Below are 19,110 nucleotides of genomic sequence, written 5' to 3' on the forward strand. Positions count from 1 at the left end.
AATTCTTAAGCAGATCATGCACCTAGCTCATTTAGATTCTAAACGCTAAACTGTTAAGCTATTTAATAGGGTATTTTAAGCAGGCCTAAATGCCTTTGAAACAATTAGTCAAATGACTGAAAATACTTAGTATTTCCTCTGGTTAATAAGTCAGTTTTTAAATACAAAATACGTTTTTAATAAACGTAGGCCTTGTCTCTCAGGTCAGGTACAGGAAGTTGTGCATTTGTTGAGTTTAGGCTCCCAGTAGGCTGGACGCAAGCCAGCTCCTGTACAAATACCATATAAACTACATTTTCATGTTGGTTTTAAGACAGTGCTGTGGCCAAGAGAAACAGTCTCTGCCCTCAGCCAGCCCCCAAACACTCATCCCTAACCACCAAGCTACCACCTTCCCTTTGCCAGCATAAGCATTTGAATTAAATCAGATGATTTTATTTAGGTTAAAACTAACTTTCTTTTGGCCCATTAAGTTTGACCTGGACCACATCCCTCATTTAGCTCCATGTTGAGACACAAACACTTGTGCAAGGAGAGGAAGTAGCAAGATGTGCAGAAAAGACAAGTCTGTATCCTTTGGTGGCAATACCGGTCTCTGCCAAATCATAGCATGCGACCAAACACATCCTCATTTCTTCTTCACCATACTCAGCTCATTGAAGGTACTTTCATTCAATTAAATATAATTTTGTAACATTGTTTTGTACATTTTAATTAAATCTCATTTTTCATGTAAACAGACATGACTCAGAAATTAAAATAAAATTAAGAAGTAACTAACTCAGAAAAATTCAGAACATGAAAGAATGTTCTTCAGGTTTTCTGATCCCTACAAATAAATCATTCATTCAATGGAAAGACTTCAGCTGTTCAACAAATGTTTTACTTATCCCAATCAATGAGAGGTGAGCTTTCTTTAGGAAAATTATATACAAAATGTATTTTAAAAAAGGTGAAAAGATGGGTTTATCTGTTTTGATGCAAGCTACTTGAACCCTTGCTTTTCCTTATCTCATTGCTGGACTTGAACACAGCTCCTCTATGTACGTTCTCTTTTCTGCATTTTCAACTGATGTGTTTAAGAGCAACACAAAGTAAGAGAAGATGTGCTCTGCAGCATGCGTTTCTAGGGCTGTCCAAATCCTGCTGCATTGTCACTTCCATGCCTCTACCTGGGTAAGAGTTCAGCCTGGACCGGCCAATGCTGCATCATCAGCTACAGAAACAACCAGCTTCGTGCATGACCTCTCTCACGCAAAATGCTCAAGGAATCCTTTATTGCAATAAGTGACTTCCCTTTCCCACCTTGCCTGCCACTGACAGAGGTCCCAGTTCTCAGGGATCCTGTGAAAGGAGACTCACACTGATGTAAAAATGCTGACCAGGCATGATTTCTCAATGTAGCAACCTGCTGCACTGAGGGCTAGCCAGCAATGGGCTCGATCTGAAAACTACCAGCACCAAAGCAAAGCCCAAATCAAGAGGTGCCCACTCAAAGGTTAAAAACCAGAATGGGGTTAGGACGACAGCCTCTGACCCCGCTGAGGTTGCGGGCACCGGCGGTCACAGCAGGCCCATGGAATAGCTGGAGTGGGTGGCAGACGCCACGGCAGTGACGCCACGGCAGTGACCCCACGGCCTTCCGGGCTACGTCCGCTGTGCGTTTAGAACCCCACCCGCCCCGCTGGCCGCGGAAGGCTGCGGCGGGAGACCAGAGGGAGCGCAGCCGGCAGAAGAGCTGTTCCGGGCGGGGCGGCAGGGCGCCATGAGGCTGAAGCACCACCGCCCTCTCCCAAAATGGCGGAGGTGCGAGGGAGATGACAGGACAGCAGAGGGGCCCGCGGGCCAGCCAGCCCGTCTCCCTCGGCCACCAGCCCCTCCGCTCCGCGACGAGCCAGCAGAGGCTCCTCCGCCCGGCCGCGGCGTAAGGAAGGGGCGGGTGAAGGGGACGGCAGGACCTGGCTCGGCCGTCAGGGAAGGGGCTGGGCGGACGCCAAGGGGCAAGCTGCCGGAGCCACTCACCTGCCGGTAACAGAGGCGGTAAGGCCGCAGGTAGACGGAGGAGGTGCAGGGTTTGAGCGCCAGATCCTCGATGGCCTCCATCCCTGCCGGGGCAGCGGCCGCCAGGAGGAGGAGGAAGGAGAGAGGCGCGCGCAGCAGCTGGCGGCCAGGCCGAGGACGGCGGGCAGGGCTGGGGCCCCGACGCGGTACGGAGCCCGGCAGCTCCTTCCCTTCGTGCGGGCCGGCCCGCGGAACGGCGAAGGGACGGGGCTGCGGCGCCCTACTGCTCGCTTCCCTCTAAGAGAAGAATGCTAGGTTTCATTCCCAAAACGGGGACACGGGCAGCAGCACACAGGGGCCTTGTCGCTTTTACTCCTTAAAACCACCTATTTGTGATACTGTTTTATCAAAAGTTGGTAAAGGTTCTCTGGGGGTCAGTCATTTGCACACATTACACCAAAATGTATGCGTTATTCCTGCATTAAACAGAAAACAGGTCCTCCCCCTGCGAGCCTGAAGGCTTGATGTAAGCTGTGTGCAGAATTTTGCTGCCATCCTGGACATGTGTCATGTTTTGCAGGATGAGGACCTTGCTGAGACATTGGAGCAGATTACTTAGGAAAGTTGTGAATACCCCATCCCTGGAAGTGTTCAAGGCCAGGTTGGACAGGGATTTGACAACCTGATTGAGTTGAAGATGTTCCTGTCTGTGGCAGGGTGGTTGGAACTAGCATCTTTAAGGTCCCTTCCAGCCCACACCATTTTGTGATTCTATGAAAAGCACAATCTCATGTCTGCCTGCATCGTGTTTTCATGTCAAAATGGGAGTTCTATGAATGGTGTGGAAAATGCAGGTACAAATAAAGACTTGTTGATAACTTGCAATGTCTCCTTATTTTATACTGTGGTATTCCATGTGAAAGTAATGGAAGTCCTCATAATAATGGTTCTATGATTTGGTGCTTTTCAAACTTTACATCTCAGGGGTGGCTTCAGTTGTGGCCACATACCCAGCCCATGGCAGAAGAGTAAATGCAGCTTCATTAGACTCCTCTGGCTGTTTTCAGCAACGAAGTTACAAAATAATTATCCTTCCACCCCCCTAAAAAAAAAACCAAAGTGCTATTAGATTTAGTGATTTCCTGATTTTCATGGGAGTTTGATCATCGTTATATAACATTAGGTTAGATTCCCCTTGGTTTTTTAATACTCTTGATAACAATTTTCTCGATTCATTAGCAACAGGGCTCACAATTTGTGGTGTCCGAATTGTGTTCACTTGCCATGCAGATGTTCCAGTGCACAGCTATTTTAGTTTCTATATAAATCAAATTATTTTGTCAATATATTGACCACACAGGATAATCTGAAATTTTTTGTTTTTTTCTTTTTTTTTCTTTCAATCTCTTTCCCCTGCATCACAAAGAAAGTACCACATATGTTATGTGGTAGGAAGCATCTTAGCAGTATGGCTAAAAAAAACCAGCTCCAGCAATTGCAAAACTCACTAAGAAGTAAATGAGACAGCATTTACGTTGCAAAATGCTTACCAGCAGCTCTGATAACGCAAGTGACAGGTGTTTGGTGGGACTGAAAAGTGTGTTTTTAAAAGTATATTTGCAAAGCTGTTGTAACAAAAAGGCAGCAAGGTATTTTACTAGCTGACTTTGAAAATATTTGTGTAACTCTGTTTGCATCCTTGGCTATGTCCCTCTATTCTGGGTTTCTTTCAGAATGATCTTGAGGTCATTCAGAGCTCCTGGGAACTTAAGCTATATTTTTCTATTAAATTATTTCAGTCTTCCAAGTCCAATTCAAGTATAAACACAGTTTCCATGCACAGCAAGTTTACAGTATCTCTGTTTGCTTATGTTAAAAGTTACCGGCTACCCAGGTTGGTTCAGCCAGTTAGATTGCCCTTTTCAATAAACATTCTGACACCACTTTAAGGTTTTGAGTGTGTGTGTGTTTTCGGGAACATGTCATAGCATGTGATGGATTGCTTATTCCATTCTTAGTATTAGTTAGGAAGCTTTGGGGTTGTGATGTGTCACAGACCTGATCTCGCTAATGTACCTGGAACAGTTGAGTTCAATGTCACAGGGAAACACATTTCAGGGTGCTCTAGCGTTACACTTGCAGTTGAAAGTTGTAGACTTCTCTATTGGAAAATGTTCTTTGTAAGTATGCTTGTTGAACTAAGGGTTTAACAGGCTGAAACTGAGGAGCTGCCTTAGTGTTATCATTTTTCAGTTGAAATCTGAGCAAGAAAATAAATAGGAAATATATGCCCTGTGTAGTGGGACTAGGGTTGTGTAGCTGGACCTGATTTTCATTACTATTCTTCATTAAGGCCTAGATACCTCATGCAGCAAGTGGCTTTGCCTTTGTCAGTCCAGGAACAATCCTAAGAAGGAAATGCCCAATTCCAAAGGACAATAATGAAGGGGAACAATTGATACTTGAATGGATGAGATGCACTTCTTCTTTACTTTTCCCTTGAATTACTTTTGTGGCTTGCCTGCACTGACTAGTGCAGCGACACTGACCTGGCCCAAATGCACTGGCTTCACAGCGAGAAGTACAAGAGGATACAATGCAGAGACACCACTAAGCGGCTTGGCTCAGGGGTCGGGAGAGCCCTGTTCACACATAAAGTCCCACCAGGGCACGTGCCCACCTTGCACTCACCACTTTCGCTGGAGTAACTTGATTCCAGAGGACGTTGAGGGACCAGGATTGTTTGCTCACACAGAGTGCTGCCCCATATGGATTTATAACCTCAGATAACAACCAGCTTGCAGATCTCTGAACTACTCTGTTATGTGTTATTTGACATCCCTGTGTGCCTGCTCCTTTTTAAAGCAAAAGTACTAGTGGTGGTGTTCCTCCAAAAACTTTTGAAAATTGACATTCGTAATTCCGAAGTGTTCAAGGACTGTGTTCATGTCTGTTATATTCAGTGAGATGGTTCTGATACTTAAGTTTAAGCCCGTGTTTAACTGCTTGCAAAATCTTATTTTTGATTAGTACTACTCCAGAAATTATCATTACATTTCTATGATACTGTCCCTAGATCATTGTCGTGGTTAATCCCTGTTGTCAAGTTAGCCACGCAGTCCACTCCCCCTGCCTCTGCCGTTTCTTCCCCCCCTCACCTGCTCCTGGAGGGACGGGGAGGAGAATAGAAAGAATGTGACTCCCACGGATTGAGATAAGAACTGTCCAGTACCTAAGGTATAACACAAATCACTACTGCTGCCACCAATAATAATAATGATAAGAGAAATAACAAGGGAAGAGAATACGATACGGCCCGTTGAAAAACCAGCCCAACCGAGCCGAGGGCCAGCCCTTCTGGGTAACTCCCAGTTACATCCCTGGGCATGACGTGCTATGGTATGGAATACCTCTTTGGCTAGTTTGGGTCAGGTGTCCTGTCCCTGCTTCCTTCCGGCTTCCCCTCCTCCCTGGCAAAGCATGAGACTCACAAAGTCCTTGGTCAGACTAAACATTTGAGCAGTAACTAAAAACATCGGTGTTACCAGCACTGTTCCCAGGCCTAAAGTGTGTAAAACCACAGCACTGCGCCAGCTACTAAGAAGGAGAAAAAATGACTGCTACTGCTGAACCCAGGACAATCATTAATTCCCAAACTTCTTACATCCTGGATTACTCTTGGCTATCATAGTTTCTTTGCAGAGCACAATCCAGGTTTATGCTCCTAACTGAAAGAAGCTGTCACAGTATATTCCCACAAACCAACTACCTTGTGCCATCATATCTTCCTTGCTAAGTGTTACTGTTACTTTGACTCTCAAAAACCAGGAAAGTGTTAGAATGACAGTTTGCCTTTCACTATGTTAAATACGTTCTGTTATCTTCTTTAGAAGAGGCTTCTGTATTATATGTTGCTTTCTTGCCTTTTAAAATAAGAGAGAGAAGGTTGTGAATGTTGCTATGTCTGGTTCCCTCATGGGTTCTTTAGTTTTCTGGAGCTGCTGGTCTCCTATAGTAAGCTACTAAAATCTAGATGTTGTGCTGGTACAGGCTCTGACAGGTCTGAGGATGGTTTGTGTAACAGTGTGATAAACAGCCTGATAAAGAAAAGCAAAAAACAGGAGTAAAAGTTTGTTTCTTTCCCAGAAAGAAGGATCAGCAGGGTAGGTCAACAGGCAGAATGGAAAAGAGAAGTGTCTTGTCTGGATTTGAAGAGTCTTAAAGGAAGATTCACTGGGATTTCTTATAAAAAATGAAATGTTAACGTTAGTGTTAAAAAGGAATTTTTTCCGCAGGGTAGGGTTTTCTGTTTAACAGACTTCTCTTTCCTTCAAAGAAGTGTTTGCTCTGTGTTGCTTTGTGAGTAATTTTTATTACCAGTAAAATACCCAATCAATTTTTCAGTTGCTGTTTTAGAAAAACATCCCCTTGAGCTTGAAGTTTCCGCCAGCAGAGTCCTTCCTTCCCTTCCCCTTACAGACACAGTCCTTGGGCATGTATTCTGCAGAGGGTCAGGTTGCATCCTCATTAGCAGTTTGTTTTATTGCTGTTTGCTTTGGGATGCAAAGGGGAATGTTTCCTGCGCCAGCTTGGTGCTACTGCCCTTCTCCTGCTCCTGGTGGCTCCCGGAGCCAAGCGCACCCTCTCACCTCCACCTGCGTGCATGGGTGTGGGTATGCAGGGAGCCAGGACAGCCCTTTGCCACCTGCCCTAGCCCATCTGTTCAGGCAGTAGCCTCACTGTTTACTGTGGGTGGACACCTAGGAATGTCCCTTGTGGTACTTCCCTCTTCCTGCTGGAGCTTAGCAAAGTGCCTGAGCTGCTGGGCTCATTCACGCACAGTTAAGCAGCACTTTTTCCATAGTGACTTTTTGTGCGTGTGCGTGTCTGCATGTGCTTTTAAATACAGCCAGCAATCCTTGCTTTGCTCTTTGATGTTCCATTGCTCATGAACAAAAACCACCAAGTTCTCATCCTTTCTTATCTTCAGAGGGCTCCTTAATATATTGCAAAGTGTCATTACTTTCTTATATTATTTTGATACTTATGAGTGCTGTAGTTACTAAGATACTGCATGAAAGCAACTAGAGGCATGCTGACTTGCAATTCTCAGTTTTCATTCTTAAAAAATGCTTTCTAACCCTTATGGTTGCAGAAAAAAAGCCAGGAAACGTAAACGATAGTAAACCTATGATTTGTTAAACACCGGACCTGTGCCAAGGCAGTGACACATATTTGGTAGACAGGCTTTGATACTGGGGTGAGAGATAACCAGAATCCCCAGCACTAAGGGAAAGCAGCTCTAAAGGGGCTGCTGAAGCCAAGAGGCTTTGGCTGACCCAGGATCTAGCTGCATGCCCGGTTCAGCACCATCCAAGAGCAGATGGCTGGGACACCAGCAGAACCATTGTCTTCTGCCTGGAAACTGCTCCCAGAACATCCTCCTCCTTTTCAGCCCTCTGGACCACATGCATTTTTTGTTAAGGGTATCAGGAAGGTTGTACACCTTTGCTGTACATGCTTAGTGAGAAGGATCAGTGAAAATGTCCAAAATCCACTATCTTCTGTAATCTTCTGTCGGGAATCCTTATGGTTGGCAGCATGAAATCTCATCCTCTTCATGTGGGCCATCCTTGCATTGCCACAGAGACGTTAGTTTTGAGCGCTTCTCTGGGGTTCCTTCTGTAATGAGGTGGCTGTTGTGAAGTTTGCCTTCTGAAGTTTACCCCTTAGGCTTCTGCAGGAAAGCAAGCCTGAAGCTGCCAGTATCTAGCTTTTAATTATTATTCAGTTCTGGAGCATAACCACCCTGGTTACATTCATGAAAGTCAGGAATCATGCTTATGCAATTCTTCTGGCATTGTAAATAGAGCCCTAGAGAAATTTGTTTTTATTTTAGTAGTAACTTTTACGAGCGATTACATTTCTTTTAAAATAATTTACATTTCTATTACAAAATATAAAATTAGAGGTCTTGCACTGCTGTGCATAACATTATGATGTTCCAACAGTTTTATTCACCGTCAGTTGGTTCTGAGTTGCTTTAATCACATGAATAACCTCAGTCCAAAGAACTCAGAGTAATTATTCATGTATGGGTTTGCAGGATTTGGTTCATAAGGACTGACAACACGAGCAAGACAGGTATGGTATATGGTATTGCTGATGCACACCACAATGAGTTTGAGGAATATTTCAGTTTGTTTCCCTTAGATGTTTTCCTTATCTCCTCCTTGTTTTCAGACAACCAAAGTCTCTTCTAATGAGAAGCAACTGTCTTGGTCTTTACTTTGCAAAGTGAAATACATTCTCACGGCTGTAGTGGAAAACTTACTTGTGTCTAGTAGAATAGTGTGATTTCACAGAAGAGCTAAAATTTATCTATCTATCTGCCTTGTGAAATTAAGAGCTGATACAAAGCTCTTTTTTCAGTGCATATCCTCATTAAAATCCTTGAAATAAATACAGAAAAAAAAAATTTAAATATATTAATTGCAAATATGGATGGCATGTCATCAAATCAATCTCTAAAAATAGCAGAGAAAAAAACTCTTCAACATAAATATGTAATATGTCAATTAGACAGTTCATAAGATACTCAATATAATATGACAAGTTGCAATATGGTATAATGTAGAAAGAGGAAGGTGATAACGTGGGAAGTAAATCCTCATTTCTAGCTTTTCGGCTGGGGGAAGAGCAAGCACATAGTCTGAAAAAAAAAAAGAAACAATATGCATGCAAAATTTAGATCTTTAAAATTATTTTAATTACTATTCAACAAATGTTGCCTACAGGTAATAGAGTGAAAAAGATTAGAGGGAAGACTTTGATTTTTCAATAAGCTCCTCTCTAATGAGGGAAAGAAGAAAATAATAACACCTTGTTATTTGTGTTACAGTGCCACGTACAGCTACAATCTAGGTGTCATTGTGATAGCAACTGTTCAAATACAGGTAGAGAAATGGTGTCTTTCCCAAAAGAGCTGGAAACCTGTTCATACAGAGGAACAAACAAGGCTAACGTACAGTAATAAGGAACAGCTGAAGGAGAGTAAAGGAATAAGAAGCATCTGCTTTTGTTTGCCCCATATGTATGTAATAGAGGCGGAAGGAGAAAAGTATTTTGATTTCTCAGGGAACCTTGATGTTCCAATAGTTTGAAATTGTCTGTAAAAAGGGCTGGAGCCAGAGCTGTTGGATACTGGAATGTTGGCCATAGCTCTAGCCATGTCCCTGGTATATCTGAGCTCTGCAGTCACCATGACACTGTGCTATGCCTTGTAGACTGCCCTGGACTTAAGGGTCCTTAATCTGTAGGCAGTTTGCCTAGCAAGATTTGTTGAAACTGTGGGAGTTGGAAGCCCTGGTCTTTAGGAGACTATCAGCTGGGCAGCTCAGAAGCTGGTCCTGGCATTGCTCCAGTGGAAACTAGCCTGTTTTCTGAAGGAATTTAATTGAATACATCTCTGTATGAAATGTTTCTGTTTGATAAATTGCGACATTCAAAAAAAAAAACAAACCCTAAAAAAACCAAGAACCCAAAGATTTTTTTTTTTCCCACCAGATGTAGGGAGCAGGTAGGCTTCTATTTTGACATATTTAAGTATAAATACATGTATATGTGATTTATGAGATAGAAACTTAAGGAGACACAACTGGCCATTTTCCTGCCTCTTCTTCATTAAGCATACTGTATTACTTTCATATTTATTTGTATTGCAGCAGTACTTAGGAATCCAGAACTTCATTGTGCTCAGCAGTATTAAAACACAGAACAAAACAGGCTAAATGCTTTTGTGAGATTCTTGTGGTTAAAAGTGAGTTGGAGTAGAGCTCCAAGGAAGGATAGGGTGTGCTCTCCACAACTTAGTTCAGGGAGATGTAACTTCTCATCAAAGAGCATGTGTAATGGAAGGACAGCCTGGAGAATGAAGCCTGGGAGTGCTACAGCAGTAAGGAACATGGCCTGGAGATATGGAGCATCAGGATTTCAGCATAGGAGAGTTGAACTTAGGAAGCAGCATAGGGATCAGACTGGTTGAGTTGAGGTGATTTAGCAAGTAACCTGCAAGCAGTTGAGCTCATCTGTTACTGAGAGCTTGCTGGAAAGTTAGAGTTTGGGTCTTTAAGAGACTGGGTTTTTATAAGAATCAAACTGAAAATAAAATCCTAGGCATCTTAACACTGGACTCTCAAAACTGTTGGCATTGACATTTTGTAACTTTTGAGGGCTTGACTGAAGCCTTGACAAGTTTTTATAATAAATGTTCTGCATACTTAGAGACATTTTCACTTCTTTGGTTATAGTTCAGCAAAAAAATCTCCAACAAGAAACCCACAAAAATCAATCTTTCCACCTCCTTCCTGTTTCTGAAATTCTCTTGCTGGATTTATTGTTTTGTGCTGTGTTCTTAAAGGCTGCATAGAAGGTTTCCAGAATATTTTAATTGGAGATTTGGGCATTAGTATGCTTACAGTAAAACAGCTCAAGGATATCTAACCCTAATATCTGTCGATCTCCTGGAGCAGCCTATTTTCACTTTACTTTAGCAATGCTCCTTCTCTTAATGCCTCTTCCTTGCCTGTAGCCGCTCTTTTAGAAAGCCTGCAGAATGGAAGTAGTGGATGTATTTAATATTGATAGGTGTCAAGACCAAAGAAAATACACTGTTTGTTAGGCTACCTGCTTATGCATAGGATGTTGCACCTCAGCTGAACAAGACGGACAAGACATGGGGCATTAGGATCTGAATTTTGTTTGTGCTGTGCAAGGGGTATCATTGCTTTTAAATCGATAGGGAGCTATTCACTGCATTGCTTTTTTTCTGAGACTAGGTATGAGATTCTCATAACTAAGCAGACTGTATGAAGAAAATAGCCTCCATCACAATAAGGAACTACATATTGTTTCTACCTTAGTGCTCTACAATTAACCACTACGGTTTTCTACTTTGTATTTTAAAGATATACAATCCATGTGTGCTAATATATCTGCATGAGGGATTGTCATGATGTAGAGCCAATCTTTGACAGAAACAATAAAACAGACTCACAAACAGGTGGTTCTCATCACTGGATGCGTAATGCTGTGTGTATGCATTTTAGCCTTTTGCCTAATGCCCTGATTCTGTAGAGAATGCCATTCTCTCTGGACATAGATGTGTATGCATTTGCTGGAGTAGGTAACTAAGTACTTCCTTCACTGAGGCATCCCACTTGGCTCCTGTATAAATCTGCCTACGCAATCAGGTAAACCAGTAGCACATAATCTGGCCTTGCTAAGGACAACATGCTGTTTTGTTTACTTCAGAAAGGAAAATATATTTAGAATGAATGTGGATGTTCTGTTTGTCATTCGTGTGTGACCAAATTCTAAGCCCTTTCAGACTGCTGTAAATCCAAAAGAAGCAACTGAAGTCAGTGCAGTTCTTGGGGGTTTGTGCTACTGTAAATGAGAATAGAATGGAGATTTTTTTCTCCCTCATTCTTGTCATAATGAGAAGAAAAGCTGGAATATCAGCCTGGCTATACTTCTTTGCTATGCTCACGTCATAAAATGGACATAATTTAAACCTTCTTTTATATATATAGATATATATATTTGGAATATAACTGAAGGAGAGCCTTGATGGTTTCTTATTTTACAGGAATATAAACATATAAAGTCATTTTTCTTTTACACATGAGTGAGGAAGCATAATTTACTTGAAAGGACCCTATTATATACTCAGTGCTGTATTTGTTTATCTAATTGAATAGAGGAGCATTTTCTGCAGTTTCATAGTTAAGCTAATAAACATTTGTCTTTGTATTGCGGCAGTAATGTTTGACAATTGGATTAGGCAACACCCATTTTAACTTGGATTTATTTTATGGCATTGATGAACCAAAACTCCAAGTACATTTTCACTCCCTTGCTTTCACCGTTACTACCAGTTGGGTATCTGGCAAAAGATGCTGAAAGCCTTTCTTACAAGTTGCCTGTATTAAGTCGTCCGTGTTTCCGAAACCACTGGGTCTCCTCACAGACTTTACATTTTGCTTCACATATATCTGGATTTATTCTGTGTGCAGCAAGGTATAGAGAAATGAGCAGTGGGATTTTAAATGGACCTACATGTATAATTCCTGTTAAAATCAAGAGAAAAGCAGCGGAAAGCATACTGAATCTTTTTCTGTTAATGTGCCACACTCATACAAATACATCTGCCCATCCGCTCTGCTTAGTTCAAATCCAGGAACACCATGTTTATAGGAGTGCTTAAAAAGCCTTTATTTTCACTGTCAGTTAGATGATGCTGTTGGCATTCATAGACATAAAAATATTTAAGATTGCTGTGTTTCTTTTTCTTTTTTACTCTAGAAATGGCATTCTGGATTCTGCTCCCTGTATCAAATAGCTCCTGGAACATCCCTCCTAATCAGTTCCTTTTGGGAGCAGGATCTGTGCTCGTTCTGAAGCTGCGCAAGTGCCTGCAATACATGGGGACTACGGCTGAGATCTTTGTTACAGAAGCATGAGATCAATTCACCGTTCCAGGCCATGTAGTAAGTGCATTCCTGACTGTGTTACATCGTTTTTATTTTCCTGGGACAGCATTGCACTTTGTCTCCTCACTGAAAGAGCTATGTTCATTCGATACAGGAAGTCCTGCTAAACATCCATAATGTTACATTAACAGCTGCTGGTAGATCTTTGAATGCCCAATGATCAGGGGAAAGTTTGAAAGAGATTTGGCGCTTCTTTGCTGTGGTTATTTTCTTTAGCATGTGTCAGAATCTAAAGTTCTGTTAAAAAAAAGGGCAGTTAATCCTTAAGGTTTCGAGGAAAACTTAGAACATGCACCAGATGGAAATCAGTGCAGTAGTGTCTGAAAGCAGACGAATAGATAATGCTGAGAAGCAGTCTGAAGGCTGATACTATTTGAAATAAAGGAAAAAGATGTGAAGCAGTCATGCAACTTGGATATCATCCATATAGTACAGAGAATCTGCAAGTCTGAGGTGAGTCCTGTCTTGTTTTACATCATTGATAGGTTTGGTTTTTGCCAGTGACTCAAGAGAAACACAATTTTTGCTCCTGTTGATTTGTGCTCACTCTGTTCTGTACAGACAACTTCCATTACTTCCTTTGGCAGTGCACAGATAGCTGACTCAGTAACAAAGCTAACCGGAAAAAAAAATACTTCCAATCTATAGAAAATAAATTTACATTTCTCCACTTGTGTAATGCTCTTTCCAAGCAGAGACAACTGAGGGCTACATGAAAACTGTTTTAAAAGCTCTGGGTGGAAGAAAACCATTTTCTCACAACAAGAAAAAAAGAAAGACATGGCTCATGAATAATGAGATGTTTGATTTGAACTGGTTTGATCTGTATGAAACTCTTGGTTGGAGCTGATAAGCTTAGTGGCTGCTTTGTGTATAGTCATGTCTTCAGGAATCTGTCTTTCAGACAGTTACTCCTTTGGGTTAGTCAGTGAGTTATTCCTTTGCCCAAGCTTTGGATCTCTGACACCTCTCTGTGAGTGAGATTTAGCAATATTTCTACAGATTATTTTCCAAAACAATCTATTGCTTGTGTCATGAGGAATGCTGCATGTTCATCTCCAATCCAATTTATAGAACAAACTCACTGTTGACATAGTGTTGCTGATTTGTTGGAGGAAAATCAATCCTACATCCTCCTGGATGTCAGCTCTGAAAAGGTAAAAGGATCCCTTACAGTGGCTTGCAGTGTTTGGGAGGAAAAATACACATAAAATTACATATCATACTTTTGAATCCCGATGAATTCCCAGTAGCAGCAGTGAACAGGAGATGGTTTCAGTGAGTTCCATGGGCCACAGAGGTGATGTGGGCCACAAGCATGTGAAATCACCTTCATTTCTGGTCCCTCCAGCACAGAAAAGTGCCCATAACCATAACAGACTGCTTGGGAGTGAGTGCTCTGCCAAACGAATAGCACAGAGCTCGTAGCAACTGATGGCTAAAACTGGTAGGCAGCTGATATCAATATGGACAGTGTCCATAGCAGGGAACTGTGCTAAGAGGCAGCAAAGGTAAAACAGAGGGATAATCAAAGAAATGCCTATCTAATGGATGTACATGTTTGCATACAGCTCCTTGCAACACGTGTAGGTGCCTGGCAGCTCTAGGTTGTTGATGTTCTTAATAATGTACATGCAAGACCATGCATGGTACCATTTGCTCTAATAGTAGTAATTAGTAGACCAGCAGAATAAACAAGAATTTTATGAAAATGAGGACTGATCCATTCATGGATGGCTCTGGGACAAAGATTGAATCCCATGCTTATCATCAGTCAGTGCCCCTCTCAAGGTATCTTTGTGTGCCTTTTTTTTTTGCCTAATTCGCCCTTGCAGAAAAATGCTGTATGGCACTGCAAGAGCAAGTTTAAATAAGAAAAAAGATGTGTGTTTCCAGCAGTGGGGATAATTCACCACTGGAGCACATGTTCCAAGGAAAACCATCTCATGGTGGCTGATGGTTAATACAATATTTTTTGGTAGTTTATGGGCAAGTTGACAGATTCCTCTAAGTTTCAGCTGTAAAGGGCTGTGTGACACAAAGCCGGTAGGGATTTACCTGGGGAGAAGAGCACAGCAGAAAACACATTGGTTCCAGTTCTCCACTACCTCCTGTCTCCTCTTGCCTGGTGTCCCTCCTGTGGGAGAATCTTGGCAGAACAACCCACAGTGCTGATGTCTTTTGTGCTGTGTCCCAGTGACAACATGGCTGCTCCCCTGGTATGCAAGGTGATGTAGAAGAAAGAGGACTTAGGTTTCATGTTTCTGCCTCTTCACCCTTCCTCTTACCCTTTCCTCCCTTGATTTTGGGGAGTTAAATGCTGCTGGAAGAAAAGGGAGGGAGATCTGGCTTTAAAGGAGATGAGTCCTAAAACAGAACAGTAGTCTGTTATTTCTACCTAGTCACAGATAATAAAGTAAGTCTTTGCTGTTGTCAGATGCTACATCCAGAAAGGAGAACATACTTGAAGCCCTTAAGTGTTGTTAGTGTTTTCCATCAGCCAACAACAGCAACAACAACGAAGCATTGAGTCCCAAAGTCCTGGAAATTGGCCATAATGTAACAAGGATTCAAAATAAATAAGCATATAAGTTTCCCTGCAGTATGAGTGGAGTCTTTAAGGCTTTTCTATTTTTCTGCATAAACTTGGAGTCTTGAAATGAACTATTTAGGTGAAAGATGAGTCTTTCTTCTGATTGTGATTTCTTGTCTTCATGAACTTAGACACTCAGTACCATAGGATAAAGAAACATATCAGAAAACTTGTGATAATATCCTTAAATCTGGCAACACTAGATGCTATCGTACCAGAGAATGGGATTGTTGTGAGACTGAAGATGAAATCCTACTTTTAGTTGCAGAATTAATTTTAACAGGGACCCACGTGTGTTTAATAAAACCAGATTTCCACCTTCCCAGATGCAGTTTAAGTCAGAGCAGCATATTTTGCAGTTCCCACTCAAGCCAGGCCATGTGTGATAGTAATGGCGATGTTATTGACGCAGGGAAAGTTGAATCAAATACCATCACAATCTGTCCCATGCTTCTTAGCTAGCAAACTGAGCAGGAAAGTGTTAAATCTGCTCCAGAAATGCTGTAATGAGAGATCTCCAGTCACTTTTACCTCCTAAATCGCTTGCATACCAAGTAAAGAAGTAGATCCTCCAAATTAGGTCATCTGTTTGCTTCATTCTGAAAGATTTTTATTACAATAAAAAGTGTTGTCTGTTTCTTCTGCCAGACAGAAAACAAACATTGGCAACTAGAGTGGTGGAAGACAAATACTTGGTGCTGGGCAACTTGATTAAAGTGTATTCCTTGTAATGAGCGGTGCCTCCCTTATCCTGCCATTGTGTTCAGACAAAAAAAAAAGGAGAGCCTGCCTTTTCCCATGTATAGTCACATTTTCCAAGTTCAGACAAAATGGGTTTTATAAAAAGCTCTAAAAAAAGAGGTAACTTTGACTTTTAGTAAATCAGAGGCAACGAAAGAAATCTCGCGTATTTTGTATATTAGAAAACTGTTGAAGCTAGTGCTCTATCTAGCCTGCTAGAGAAGGAAGACAATACTGATGAAAATGATCATGGGATATTTGTTATCTACGCTTTGCTTAAAGGTTTGCTACTAAAAAGCTGAATTTTACTTAAAACAGTGGGGAAGGTAATAGAGTGATTTGCAGAAGAAGACAGTAAGTTTGTATTGTTACATTTTTATCACTGCTATCGCCAATACCAACATCTACATTTATCTACCATTGCTACTAAACCAGCAATCCAATAACATATTAACAAACATGATTAGCTGTAATATCCCAGTTCAGTCAGCTTTAATGGGAGTATGACAGAGTCTCTGCATTGTGTTTGCCATTACCCAGAGAGAGCTGCTTGTGGGCATTCACCTGTGCACAAACTGGGCAGGAAAAATTGAAATTGTTCATAGTATGCTTACATTTTGGAAACATTAGAAAAAAAAAATTAAAAAAAAAGCTGTAGTCAGTAGACAGATACTGGTATCCTCAAAAAAGAAAACAAACAAACAAACAAAAAACCCCAAAACAAAACAAAGAAAACCTGAGTCTTAGGCTTGTGCAGCCCTGATTTGTGGCACTTTTATTTGTTTTAAAGACTCAAGATCACTTAAACACTCAAGGATTTTCCTTGATGTCTTTATATGCTTTTACTGTACTGGTTCTACCACCATCAGACTCAGTAAACAAGGATGTGCCCAGGGAAAAACAGACATGGTTGCAAAGATCTGTGTTGCCAGCCAAAATATGGTTAGGTTAGTATGGGCTTCTAGCAGCCAAAATGAAACAGTTGTGCAGGGCCAAGAATTTTGAGATACAGAGGGCTGGAGGAATTCTAAATATGCTACAGAAGTGAAAGGAACAGGACTTGGCAAAATACTTGATCTAGTTGGAGAAACAACGTGTCTCGCTAGCCAAACAACAGGGTGGTGTTGAAAGAGAGAGTGAGGTGGCAAAACCCTTAGGCAGAGATATGAGAGGGTAGCCAGGAAGGGGTGTTTGAGACCTCGGTCTGGATGGAGATTAAAAGTTAGCTCTAATGAAATACCAATTTGCTCAGATTTTTGTTTCAGTGTAAATATAAATTCTTGACCTAAAATTCTTCCTTAGTATGATCAAGGGATCTGTACTGACCAAATAATCCTGAGATTGGTCAGAACAGAGAACCCACAAAACCACAGTGACATTCGTGATAAATATATAGAAAAATGCATGTATACCTCCATCTGTGCTTACATATATGTGTGTTACATGGAGATGGTTTTGACATGATAGTTTAAATAATGGGGACAAATATTTCGTATTAGAATAGTATTAAACAATTACAGTGAAGGGTCTAATTTCCTTGTGCTTAACTTTAGTTCTGTATTGACACATTCAGTTTTAGTTTTGGTTTGTTGTTTTTTTTTTATTTTCCTCCCTTATTTTAGGGAAAATTGCATTCCCCATGGTATCTCCACTAATAGAAAGAAATTTATCTGTGGAACCTGCATCAGAGAAGCTTAACATATAAATGCTTGTGTCTGTTTGGCAAGAGAATTAGCAAAGTGATGTAGATATTTTTATAGTTACCAATTACACTAATGTGTATTGATTGAGAGGAAAGCAGTGCACATACATATTTCTCAGCACGAAAGAAAGATGCACTCAGACAGCACGGCATTTTTGTTGTATGATTTTCTTTGGTTTTTTGCAAGAAGTTCAGTATAAAAGACATTTACTTTCAGTTAATTAAAATTACACTTTTTATCCAGGAACACATCAATAGATAGGCATGTAAAAGGCAGAGATTTTATCGCACTCAAAGAGAACATGGGTTTGGTTGACTCTCACTCTTTGAATTTGTGTTTGTGGCTTATTACCATTGTAATCAACAAAATATAAATCTCCTTCTAGGTGCTTGCTTAATCCTGACAGCTCTGAGGGAGCATTTTGCAGCAGGACCCTTCCATCCAAGCTCCTGGAATGCTCAGGGTCTTTTTTCCTTTTGCATCAGAGCTGTCAGAGCTCACAGATTTCGCACTGGTGTGAGTCAGCAAAAATTAACCCCGTGTCGCTCTGCTGGCGCCTGGCATCCAGAGCAAGGGTTGCAATAGCAAAAGAGATGCATGTGCCCCTGCAAGGCCTGGAGCCCGCCGAAGGGCGGAGACTTGGCTCATTCCAAAATATGCAAAGAATTGAAATGAAGATTCTGCTAACCCTATACAACATGCATTTTAAAAAAAATGCCTAGATCTCTCATCAAAGTAAAGTGTAATTAGGGATATTACTGCATGCCTTCTTAATTGGAACAGCTTGTGACAGAGAAGTATTTGGGAGGATTTCAACCTGACAACAAAGTGCAGGCGTTGTGCATGCTCTGCTTGGTTGGAAATGCCACCTGGCACATTCATGTGCATGCGGCGCAGCTGTATAGCAAGGGTCAGTGGGACTGCCCTGGTGCCCAAAGTGATTCACGTGCAGAAAAGTTAGCTCAGAGCTTATGGTCCAGTCACAGTAAGGCACTATTAAGATTCCTCTGGAGTACTAAACAAGAGTATGTCATTCCCAGTGAGCAATAGGAAACACATTAACAAGACATGCATAATTGTAAATGACAGCTTTTCTCCCGAAGTTTAAAGGAGGGATCAAAAATTTGCCCTGTTTTACAGTTACTGTTCCAAACTCAAACCCAATGGTATCAATAAAAGAATGAACAAGTGTGGAATCAGTCTGGAAAAATTTATTCCCATGATGCCGAACCATGAAAGTGAGACACTAACAAACGTTTGGGGGGAATTCTCACAGGCAGAATGGTAGAGACAGACAGGCGATGTAGATGGGATTGAGGCACAGTGAGGGAAGGATTGAAACCAGGGGGCAAAAAGATGCCTTCGTTCTTCTGGTGCGATGGCTCTGTGCTGCCATTGCCAGAGGAGTAATACCCCCAGGGACTACTCATCCAGACAGTCTGGCTACAGGCCAGGTATTAATTTCTCTGGGCTCCTGTGTGGGAGCAGGGAAAGTGAAGAAAAGTTTTAGAAAATAAGA

The 19,110-nt window shown here is 41.5% G+C and overlaps 1 protein-coding gene across 1 annotated transcript in view; it reads right to left on the reverse strand.

Moving 5' to 3' along the window:
- NUDT14 (nudix hydrolase 14) overlaps window positions 1-2,103 on the reverse strand; it is a gene marked incomplete at its 5' end in the record, with an annotated part of 62,957 nt that extends 60,854 nt beyond the window's left edge. Inside the window, one exon of the mRNA XM_080619818.1 lies at window positions 2,023-2,103. Within this exon, the coding sequence (XP_080475944.1) occupies window positions 2,023-2,103 (81 nt within the window). The remainder of the gene's footprint in view (window positions 1-2,022) is intronic.
- Window positions 2,104-19,110: the final 17,007 nt, after the last annotated feature.

Source organism: Psittacula echo, assembly GCF_963264785.1.
Source record: "Psittacula echo genome assembly, chromosome: 5".
Classification (NCBI taxonomy): Eukaryota; Metazoa; Chordata; class Aves; order Psittaciformes; family Psittacidae; genus Psittacula; species Psittacula echo.